The sequence below is a fragment of the Hypanus sabinus genome, chromosome 21 (genome assembly GCF_030144855.1).
Source record: "Hypanus sabinus isolate sHypSab1 chromosome 21, sHypSab1.hap1, whole genome shotgun sequence".
Classification (NCBI taxonomy): Eukaryota; Metazoa; Chordata; class Chondrichthyes; order Myliobatiformes; family Dasyatidae; genus Hypanus; species Hypanus sabinus.
Window position 1 is genome coordinate 34885002 of NC_082726.1, and position 12416 is coordinate 34897417.

Here is a 12416-nt window from a genome sequence, read left to right on the forward strand (position 1 = left end):
TGCCAAACATCTTCACCACTCTGTTAAACTGTTCTGGTACTTTCACAGAACTATGTGCTAATAAAACTAGATCTCCATTCTACAAAAGTGAAAGACCCTGCTATTTGCTATGCAAGACTTGCCCCGGTTTAACACACCATAATGCAACACTTCATTCTTATCCAAGTTAAATTTCACATACTATTCCATGGCCCACTTTCCCAATTAATCTATACCCAGTCGTAATCATAGATAATCTTATTCACTGTCTGCTATACCACCAATTTCCCCCATTTACAAACTTACTAATCACATGGCTTGTCCTTGCAGTCCTTATACTCATTCAGCATAATCTTTTCTCCAATCACCTTGGTCTCCGCTGCCAATTGGATTAAGGGTTTGTTCAGTGGATCTCACATGGTAGCCAATATGGAACAGCTACCTTTAAATTAAAAAAAAGCTGCACACGGAAACTTTCACTGCACAAATAAAATTCAGGACACAGAAGGTCAGAACCCTCATGGACAAACTTAATAGTAAAAAATCCATTATCTGTTATCAAGGCATGTCAAAATATCTACCTGTCTCATCCAGAATTTGGTCACAGCTCCAGTATCCCCTTCAGCAGGTTGGTGTCTATTTAAGTGATTTACTATTGTTTAACCATTTAGAATGTTTCACTATGTTAAAGACATTATACAATAATGATGTACTCATTCAACAAGGCAATTTTTCCCATAATGACTAAATGATGAATAATCCTACCAATACTGTCATGGATAGGTACATATTCAACAGGTTGAAAGGGTAGAGTGAATGAGAATTTCCCCTTGTGTTGATATTCTCACAATCTGACACAATTCAATCCAGGTGCTGTGTCTTTCAATATTTTGCCACTTGTCATCACCAAACAGTGCTCGGTGATGGATAAATTTGTCTCCGAGTTTGGATTTATTCTATGCCACTGCTACTCTGTGCTCCTTCCAAGACAAATACTGATTCATTTGCTGAGGCCAGGCATTATTCAGCAATGCTCCTTGCCATTGTTAAAATGTGCTTCTTCGAAAACAAATATTGATTCATTTGCAGAGTGAGGGCATTATTCAACTGCATTCCTTACCATTGTTAAAATGATCCATGGGATGTGTAATCAATAGAGAATTCTATATGTGAAAGGATATACGCATATACAGATGCAAGGGGGAATTATGGATAATTTTTACCATTCTGTGAGTATGACTACACCAGCTATTTGTGCTCACGAGTTTTCTCGACATGCTAAACGAGCTTCTCAAACCGAAGCATTGGGCATTGGCCAAAAACTGAACTTAAACTAGACAAATCCACTAGCAAACCTGGTGACAATATATTGTGATTTGTTAAAGTTCAGCAGTGATTTATATAGGTTTCTGTGTTGGCACAGACTTAACAAGCATATTTTTTTCATTTACTAAATGCCAACAAAGAGAATTACAGAATTGCAGCATAGAATTGATGACAAGTAGCTTCAGCAACAGAACTAGGGAGGAAGTCAGCAAGCATTTCAGAGATGAAACTTAGTAATTGCACACAAACTTAGTAGCAGAGATAACTGATGGAGACCAAAGATGGATAATTCTGTTGACATTTAATGGAAACAAAAGAACATAGAAGCAGGAATGCTTCTATGACAGGCCCTTTAAGCCTGTCTGCCATTTAATATGATAATGGCTCATTTATACGAGCCTCAACACCTCTGCTTTTTGATCTGTCATATTTTTCTATTTCCACTTTAAATACTTCCAATGATCTGGCTTCTACTACCCACCAGGGCACTGAGTTCCAGAAATTCACTGAGAAAAAATTTCAATGTGAACTGAAGCACCTCAGTTTTAAGTGATTGGTCCCTTATCTCATAGCTGTGTCCCCTCCCAACATCTCAGTCATCCCAACAGATGACTCTTCCAACATCTAAAAATCAAACATACAAGATTCTAAATTCAGTGCTCATTATTCTAAACTCAAAGGAATACAGGCTCCAAGTATACAGGCTCTCTTGGTTGAGCAACCCTCTCATTCCAAGATTTAGCCTGGTGAACCTCCTTTGAATTGCTTCTAATGCTACAATGCCTCTTCTTTAAGGAAGGGGACCAAATTGGCACGCAGTATTTCAGTTCAGGGCCCACTAACACTTAGTACAACTGTGAGTCCAAGGACTCTGTCTCACTGCCTCATTAAAGCAGCAACCAAAGACCCATCCAATCTGGACATTCTCAGGTCTCCCTTCTTCCATCAGACAGAAAATACAAAGGCCTGAAAATACACAACATCAGACTCAAGGCCAGATTCTATCCAGATGCTTTAAGATTATTAAACAGCTGCCTCAATCTTGACCTTGACCTCAATCTACCTTATCATCTTGCAATTTACTCTCTAACTACACTGCAATTTCTATAGTTACTGCACTTTATGCTGCATTATCATTTTACCTAGTGCACTGAGGTTGAACAAGGTAATGTTTTGATCTGTATGAACAGCATGCAAGTTAAGCTTTTCACTATATCTCAATACATGTGACAATAATAAACTAATTCCTCTCCATTTGAATATTTCAATCCCTTTTCAATGAAGGCCAAATATTGTTTGTCTTCTTAACTACTCATTGGACCTGCCTACTAACTTTTTAGGATCTGTGCACTAGAACACCTAGATCCCTCTGAACTTCACTCATTTTTACTCTCTCTCCATTTTGATAATAATATTGCTTTTGATTTCTCTTACCAAATTGCAAGACCCCATTCTTCCCCACATTAAATTCAATTTGCTAGTCTTTTGCCCAATGACTCAATCCATATTCCTTTGCAAAATTTGAGTATCCTTTTCACAACATCCTTCCACTTATTGTCATATCATAGGCAAATTCAAAAACCTTGTATACTGTTCCATCCTCCACATCACAAACATAAATAGTGAACAAATGGAGTTAAGTACTAATCCTTTCTGTACACCATTGGTTACCTTGCCTCAGTCTGAAAAGAACCCATTTTTCCCCAATTCTCCGTTTTCTAGGAGACAGTTTTTTAATCCATTCTAACATTCTTCCTTCAAAATTTTTATGTACCAACCTCTTACATGCCAAATGTGTTTTGAAAATCCAAGTACTTTACATCCTACAATTTCTCCTCTTTCAACACTCCCTGTTACATCCTTGGGGAATTCAAGTAAGTTTGTCAAACATGATTTACCTTTCATGAAACTATGTTGATTATTTAATTATATATTTTTCCCTATTTTATGTTTAGCTATTGCCTCCTTGATTACTGGCACCCTGCCAATAATTGCCAGTTGGCATAGGGGTGGCCAAGGTATACTCTTCCTTGACCCACATTAGAACTGTCTTCCATGGTGAAAAAAAAATCAACGTAACTGCCATTTCTTTGCTGTTATTAATTCTCAAGCCTCATTTTTGAGATGCCCTACGTTTACCTCATCCTCCCTCTTCCTATGTACCTACAGAAACTTTTACTGTTCTTATACTGCATGTGGGTCTTCTGCTGTAAGATCCTAAAAAATTCTAAGTCCTCTGGTCTTCCACGAGACATTAGCACGTTGTATACTCCACTTCTTAATTTAACACAAGAAAAAGCTACAAAGAAGCCTTAGCAATTTACATGGTACTGACCGCTGTGGGCCGACCAAAAGCCCAAAGGGAATTGACCAGCAAAAGGACAATTTCTTTTCCTAGCATTTTAGTGGGGAAAATGTACGGGAAACTGAGTAGTATGTGGATAATCATAGCTTCTGAGGTTGTTGTTGGAAGTATTTTTTAAGAAATATATTCTGGAAGTAGAAAGACTGATCACTAGCATGGAGTCAGGAAGCTGAACTGATGAAAGAAACTAAAATGGAGCAAGTCAGGAGACAGTCACATGCTCTGCACATGAAGCATCACATCAAATTTATAAATGATTGTGAGAGGGTGAGAGAACCCAATCCACAAAAGGTATTTAATTTGGAAAACAGGAACTCATGGGCTTTGTATATCTGGTATCAAAGTAAATATGGAGCTTTGTAGTGAGATATACAGCATCAAATGGAATCAGTAGTGAACAGTATTTAGTTGTCTTTCGTTTGGAGGAACCTGGCTGCACAAAATGAGAGCTGGTATAGCTTAAGGTGATCACACAATAACTGGCAATGAAAAATGAGATCAGTTCAGACAGGCTCACAGATATACCCTGAGTTTGGACTTTGAATTTAAATTTATTTCAAGTAATGAAGACATGCAACCTCAGTAAGCCAAAATGAAGGTTTTGCATTCTCAATGTGATTGACAGTGAGATGATCCACTGTGACCATGCAACTACAGGAATATATTGTCACTCATAATTGGGATCTCAACAATGCTTACCAAATAGGCTGCTGAAAATATAAAAAAATGTTTCCACATTTTAATGAGAGTAATTGAGAGCCAAAGTTCAAAGTAAATTTATTATTGAAGTACAGATATATCACCATATACAGCCCTGAGACTCATTTTCTTGCAGGCATTCACAGTAAATACAAGAAACACAATAGAATCTATGAAAGACCTCACCCAACAGGATGGACAAACAACTAACATGTAAAATACAATGAACTGATGAACTGCGCAAATACAAAAAGAAAATAAAAGTAATAATAATTAAATAAGCAATAAATATCAAGAACATGAGATGAAGAGTCCTTGAAAGTGAGTCCATAGATTGTGGAACAGTTCATTGATGGGATAAGTGAAGTTGAGAACAGTTAACCCCCCCCCCCCCCGCCCCCCAGGTTCAAGAGCCTGATGGATAAGGGATAATAACTGTCCCTGAACCTGGTGATGAAAGTCCTGAGGCCCCTCTGCCCTCTTCCTGAGGGCAGCAGAAAGAAGAGAGCATGGCCTGATTGTGGGGGTTAATGATAATGCTGCCTTCCTGTGACAGTGCTCCTCGCAGATGTGCTCAGTGGTGGGGAGGGCTTTACCTGTGATGGGCTAGGATTATTTCCACTATGTTTTGTAGGCTTTTCCGTTCAAAGGATTTGGTGTTTCCATACCAGGCTGTGATGCAACTAGTCAATATACTCCCCACACCACAGCTATAGAAGTTTGTCAAAGTTTTAGATGACGTGCCAATTCTTCACAAACTTCTAAGAAAGTAAAGGCGCTTCTGTGCTGGACCCAGACTGACTGCTGTCAGCTGACCAAAACCCATAGGAAAATGACGTGGGAAAAAGCAATTGCGAAGTAACTTTTTTCCCCTCGCATTTTAGCAGGGAAAATATACTGGAAATTTTACAATATGTAGTTAATCAAAGCTTTTAAGGAGATTATTGAAAGCAATTCTTGAAAATATATTCTGAAATGATAACACCAAGGAATTTAAAGTTGTTGACCCTCTCTATCTCTGATTATTACTGGCACATGGACCTTTGGTTTTCTCTTCCTGAAGTCGATAATCAGCTCTTTGGTCTTGCTGACATTGAGCAAGAGGCTGCTGTGGCACCACTCAGCCAGATTTTCAATCTCCCTCCTATAGGCTGATTCATCATCAGGTTTGATTTGTCCAATGACAGTGCTGTTGTCAGTAAACTTAACTATAGCTTTGCAGCTGCGCTTAGTATTATAGTAATGTGTAAAGAGAGTACAGCAAGTATTACATCAGATGCAAGAGTTATTGAAAACACAACAATATGAATGAATTAAACCTGATGAATAAGACAAAGGCACACAGTGAATGTAGAATTCCCCAACTAAGGCCAGTCAATGTCCACAAAAAGAACTGACCTTGTCTTTATCAGGACAAGCATCATTTCACGCAGAAGTAAATTTTATAGAAAATATTAATTCTATGCAAGTTCCTAATCTGGTTTTGATCAAATCAGATGCTGAAGAGGAATTTTCCAGAACATTTTTCCCCTCATTGACCTTATTTTTATTTAGCTCTCTGCTCTTGCTGTTTCTGGGGCAAGAAGAAAACAAGCAAATACTCTGGACATTCAGATCATCGTGACATGATGTGACCTTGCATATTTTTATGCAAGCTGGTGTTACCTGCCCAATTGTGCAAATTTGAACAACACTTCTAAGCAGCAGAGCGGTATAGCTCATAAAGCTGTGGCTTCACAGCTCAGTCAACCCAGGACTGATCCTGATTTCATTCTCCCAGCGACCCAGTCTTTCTCTGGGTGCTCTTGTTTCATCCTACACTCTAATGTGGGTCGTTAGGTTAAAATGGCCACTGCTAAATTGTTCCTAGCATGCAGGTGAATGGTAGAATCTGGGGGAGTTGATGGCAAGCTGAGGGTGGGGGAATAAAACAGCATCTGTATTAGATTACAGCAGGTGGGTCTTGATGTTGGCTGAAACCTCTGTTGCAGTGCTGTACGATTCTTAAGGCTGGAACAGAATCTTTTGTGTTGAGGAAAACCACCAATTCAGCATTGACAGAAAATCAAAATTTTCCGAAGTACTTAAGACATTAATCAGTTTTCAATTATATTTTTTTTTAAAGTGTTGTCTATGTCACTGAACCATTACATTACGCTCCATTTTTCTTAGGAAAGGTCTGGAAAAAGCAATCTTTCAAAAGGAGAATTGGAACAAATGAAAGAAAAAAGTTTGTACCTTCTAGTCTTTGAATTTTGGCCTTCACAGAAATCACAGTCTCAAAAGATGACACTCTGAGTTCAAAACAAGTCCCCGTGAGTGTTTCAATGAAAAGCTCCATTGTCTCGTAAAAAGGGAATTTATAGCTTATAGGCCGAGAATTGTCCTCATTAAAGGAAGGAGGCTCCTTTTTGTTTTCCATTTCAATGTAATCCACTGGTTTCAGAGGACAGCTTATGATGAAAGCTGGTCCCACTTTAGCAGCAGCAGACTGAAGTCGCATTCAAATACCATTCACATTCGAGGCTGGTTAATGGTGACCATGACCAAGCTGTCTTTCTAGAGATCAAGAAGCAAAAAACAAAAATTACTTCTTCTGGACACTGATTTTCCATCCCAAACTACATAAAACTAGGTGTATGCAACCAAAACAGATAATTCATATGCTATTGTAATATTCAAGCTCCAAAACAACACAATAACCAAAAGCTCACACATCACCTTTTAAATGTGCAACAATAATTTGAAGAATGAAACTAATTGATTAGAAGGCACTTCCTTTACAACAATAAAACAAAATTATTAAATTAAGCATCAGTGAACAAAGAGTTGGATTCATGTTACAAGTAACACTTGTAAGCAAGAACAATACAACCAAACCTGTTGAGAGTAGACTGAGAGTAAATTAAAACAGAAAATTCTGGAAACACAACAGTTCTGGCAACATCTGTAGAACAAGAAACAGAGCTAAGGTTTCAAGTCAGAGATCCTTTGTAAGAACTAGGAATGAGAAATAAAACAGGTTATTCAAGGTTACAGAGAAGGTGGTGATGAAATGGATTGGATGAAGTTGAATACATGTAATAGGATGGATAGACAGGACAGTTATAGGGTCAGTATGCTCCTCCCTCTACAATAGATTGCTAATAGCAGGACTGTGGAACTTTCCCATCAGGTCAGGCCTGATCAATAGAGAAAAACTGAGCCAAAAGTTACAAACAAGTTACAGCAGAAATGGCCTAACCATTCCCACCAACACCTTCACTATAACAAAATAACTTAAATATTTCTTTCCTAATTCTATCAAGGGGTCTCTGATGTGAAACGTGGTTCTGCTTCTCTTTCTACAGATGCTGCCTGACCTGCTGAGTGTTTCCACCATTTCATTTATCTGCTTTAATTTCAGATATTCAGCCATCTACAGTTATATTCTTTAATTTCCAGATAGTAAATAGATTTTCCCAGCTTTTTGTGGATGTATATACAGGGAAATTTTCTACATTGCCAGGTAGATGCCAATGTTTTAACTGCTCTGAAACAGCAAGCCAGAGGTGCAGTCAAAGTTCAGTACTGTCTTTATTACAACCAAGATTTTTGTCCCATAGCATTAACCATAGCCCATATTTTCAACCCTTTCTGCTTCAGAAGAGGTTTAAATTGGCTGAAGACTGGCGGGGCTCTCAGAAGCCAAAATAGAACATCTGCTCAGCACTTCCATTGTAATACAGTTGCAAATACTTTAGTCTCGATATGTTCAGCCATTGTTAAAGACAAACTACCAAAGAGGCACAGAGGCTTAAGTTCAAGAACAGTTACAGTCCTGGGACCATTCAGCTCTTGAACCATCCCTAATCACCATCTCAATACAAACACTTTGCATTACGCTAGACTTTGTATTTATTATTAATCTGACTGTCCTATCTTGTTATTTTACGTTCTACTTGTGACTGGTGCTATGCATCTTGCTGCTACTGAAGTACATTCTTTCATTTCAACTGTGCATATCTGTACTTGTGCATATGATAATTCACCTTTGACTTTGTTCTTGATGCCTTTATCCTTCTATTAGTTGTTTAATTGTTCACCATCATTAATGACTATATATGGCAGGCCAACAGTGATGCAATCTGATCCATGGTTGTGGGATTACTTGGCTTTACTACAGTCCTGTGGGTAGCTTCAAGATAACATCTCACTTCTAGTTACACTGTGTCCTTCTCCATTCCTCACTGAACTATTAAGTATCTTCTGACTTGACCGTAAGGCTGAATGATGGAAATGCCAAACCATAAGAGTTCATAGATTACCCTCGTAACACAATGGCTCTTTCCCCATGGAGGTAAGTGACATGTTCTGACACTTAGAATCTCCCCACCAAACTATCACTGCTAGTGCAATGAGCCAAAGGCGAGCCAGTGACTCACACCCCAGACCGCCAGCACTAAAATGCAGCGCCTACCCCAGCCCTCTAAAATAGTACTGAAGTCCACTAAGCATTTAACGGGGTAATATGGGAGGGGGAGGGGAAAGGCAGTGCTCAGGATCAACCCCACGACCCATTTCCCCAGGGGTCGGTGCCGGGGTAGCCCTCTGACTCTTTACTCCACGAGGTCGGTGTTAGAATGTCCCTTTGTGCCCTTATCCCAGGCGAGTCGATGCCTCTCTAACCTCTTACCCCAGGTGGCCGGCTTTAGTGTAGCCCTCCGAGCCCAGCTCCACGGGGGTCACTGCCAAGTTGGCTCCGTGGCCCCTCCCCCAGGAGAGCGTTCTGATGCACAGCAGGTCAAACTACCCCACGATCCCACCCTCCTTACCCGCCGACTCACCGAGCTGTGGCACCCACCGCTCCCTCACATCCCCGAGCCCCAGCGCTCACTAAGCGGAGATGCCCGCAACCAGAGCCACTGCCCCCGCCGCGAGGGTGGAGACAAAACTTTATGACGCAGGCGTGACCGACGGCTCACTGGACCAATCACGCAAAGGCACCCGCACGCGGAGCGTTCCGCCTGGGACGTCAGCGCTAGCCGCAGCCAGTAGGAGCGGGGCGAGGCGGGGAGAGTAGTACTCAATGGAGCGCGCGCCGAGGCCCGGATGTTAACCCCCATCTCCAACAACAATGAGCACGTGACCGCGGCACGGTCCCGCCCCTGATGCCGGGGCATGGGGAGGGTCCTGTGGCCGGGAGGTGTGTGGTGGGTGGGAGACATGTTTGGGTGGGGTAGAACTTTGTGGTGAGAGGGTCACACAAGGCGCTCTGCAGAGCAGAAAACTAAATCTCCCATTCAGCAGCCAATGCTCATCCGTAAGACCATAACATACAGGAGCAGAAATAGACCGTTCGGCCCATTGACTTCGCTCCACAATTCTGTCTCGGGTGAATATTTTTTTCAAAGCAACAGGCACAAAATGCTAGAGGAACTCAGCAGGTCAGACAGCATCTGTGGAAAAAAGTAAACATTCTGTGGCTGTGTCCTTGGATCCGGACTCTCTTACTAAGGGAAGTATCTTCTTGGTAGACACTCTACTCAGACCTTTAAGTATCCAGCAGGTTTCAAAGAGATCCCACCCTGTTCTTAAGAATGCCAAGGCCATCAAACATTCCTCCAATGCCAACACCATGATAGGTAAGACGCAAGACTGCAGAAGCTGGAACCTGGAGGAACTCAGTGGGTCAAGCAGCATCTGCACTCATTACAGAGCCTCCCAGATCTAAATCTTTAGCTGAGAACCTGATAAAGAAGAATGCTGCTATCCAATTCATGCTGCCAATGGCCCTTAAGGGAAAGGGACTTCACCTTCCTGTGAATGTTTCTGGATGTAGCATCTGCATGATAAGTGTGCACTGAACCCTTAACAGAATGTTAATCAACATGGCATGAATGCCCTTCCTAAGAATCCCTGAAAGTGGAGACACGGGTATACGTGCTGATGAAGACATCTGGCATGCTTGCATTGATCTGGGCATTTGAACACTGGAGTTGGGACATCCTGTTACAACTGCACAAGACATTAATGAGACCACACTCATACATAATGTGCAATTCTGAAAAAGATGTCTTAAGCTGGGAAGTGTACAGAAAAGATTCACAAGGATTTTATCAGGACTGGAGAGCTTAAGTTATGAAGGGCGGCATGATAGCCTGGGACTTTTCCCCTGAAGTGAGGAGACTGACAAGTAATTTTACAGGGGTACATAAAATCATTGGGCACAGATAAGGTGAATGGTCAGTCTTTTATCCAGGGAGAGGAATCTAAAAATCACATGTTAAAGTTGAAAGGGAAAGATAGGAAAAAGTTAAAGGCATAATGGCAAATGGGACTAGCTCAGGTAGTCAACCTGGTTGAATTGGAACAGTTAAGTCCAATGGCCTATTCCCATGCTTTATAGTCCAACAACCATTAATCAGCCTCACTTGGGCCAAAGGCAAATAATGTTGAATCACTTTGCCTTTAAATTTTGAAATATTAGATGTTAAGTTTTGAATATTTATCTTGTTTTCATTCTGTCTTTTCTAAATTGAAAGATTAATCTAGATTTTTTCTCTTTCTTCCACACAGAAAACTTGCAGACCAAGTCGTCACTTTTATTGTCATTCGAACCATAACTGCTGGTACAATACACAGTAAAAATGAGACAACGTTTTTTCAGGACCATAGTATTACATGACACAGGACAAAAACTAGACTGAACTACGTAAAAAACAACACAGAAAAAAACTAGACTACAAACCTACCCAGGACTGCATAAAGTGCACAAAATAGTGCAGGCATTACAATAAATAATAAACAAGACAATAGGGCAGTAAGGTGTCAGCCCAGGCTCTGGGTACCGAGGAGTCTGATAGCTTGGGGGAAGAAACTGTTACATAGTCTGGTTGTGAGAGCCTGAATGCTTTGGTACCTTTTCCCAGGTGGCAGGAGGGAGAAGAGTTTGTATGAGGGGTGTGTGGAGTCTTTCATAATGCTGTTTGCTTTGCGGATGCAGCGTGTAGTGTAAATGTCTGTAATGGTGGGAAGATAGACCTTGATGATCTCAGCTTACCTCACTATCCGCTGCAGGGTCTTGCAATCCGAGATGGTGCAATTTTCAAACCAGGTAGTGATGCAGCTGCTCAGGATGCTCTCAATACACCCCCTGTAGAATGTGATGAGGATGGGAGATGGACTTTCCTCAGCTTTTGCAGAAAGTAGAGACGCTGCTGGGCTTTCTTTGCTATGGAGCTGGTGTTGAGGGACCAGGTGAGATTCTCCACCAGATGAACACCAAGAAATTTGGTGCTCTTAACGATCTCTACTGAGGACCTGTCGATGTTCAGTGGGGAGTGGTCGCTCCATGCCCTCCTGAAGTCAACAACCATCTCTTTTGTTCACATTAAGAGACAGGTTGTTGGCTCTGCACCAGTCCGTTTGCCGCTGCACTTCCTCTCTGTAAGCTGATTCGTCGTTCTTGCTGATGAGACCCACCACGGTCATGTCATTGGCAAACTTGGTGATGTGGTTCGAGCTGTGTGTTGCAGCACAGTCATAGGTCAGCAGAGTGAACAGCAGTGGACTGAGCTCACAGCCCTGGGGGGCCCCCCTGCTCGATATGATGGTGTTGGAGATGCTGCTCCCAATCCGGACTGACTGAGGTCTCCCAGTCAGGAAGTCTAGGATCCAGTTGCAGAGGGAGGTGTACAGGCCCAGTAGGCTCAGCTTTCCAATCAGTTTCTAAGGGATGATTGTGTTGAATGCTGAACTGGAGTCTATGAACAGCATCTGAACGTACGTGTCTTTTTTGTCCAGGTGGGTTAGGGCCAGGTGGAGGGTGATGGCAATGGCATCGTCTGTTGAGCGGTTGGAATGGTACGCAAACTACAGGGGGTCCAGTAAGGGGGGCAGCAGGGTCTTGATATGCCTCATGACAAGCCTCTCGATGGATGTGAGTGCAATGGAATGGTAGTTATTGAGGCAGGACACTGAAGACTTCTTTGGCACGTGGACGATGGTGGCGGCCTTGAAGCACGTTGGAATGGTGGCGCTGCTCAGGGAGGTGTTGAAGATGTCA

The 12416-nt window shown here is 41.6% G+C and overlaps 1 protein-coding gene across 3 annotated transcripts in view; it reads right to left on the bottom strand.

Annotated features, from left to right (window-relative positions):
* Positions 1 to 9349, bottom strand: part of zfand4 (zinc finger, AN1-type domain 4) — a 50868-nt gene extending 41519 nt beyond the window's left edge. For 2 of the 3 annotated variants that reach the window (XM_059946291.1, XM_059946289.1), the window contains exons 1-2: positions 9196 to 9349; positions 6608 to 6928 (exon numbers count right to left, since the gene is read on the bottom strand). In XM_059946291.1, the coding sequence (XP_059802274.1) occupies positions 6608 to 6872 (265 nt within the window). In that variant the 5' untranslated portion in view covers positions 6873 to 6928; positions 9196 to 9349. Of the gene's footprint in view, positions 1 to 6607; positions 6929 to 8400; positions 8635 to 9195 lie in introns of all 3 variants that reach the window. The other variant, XM_059946290.1, reaches the window with a different exon arrangement.
* Positions 9350 to 12416: the final 3067 nt, after the last annotated feature.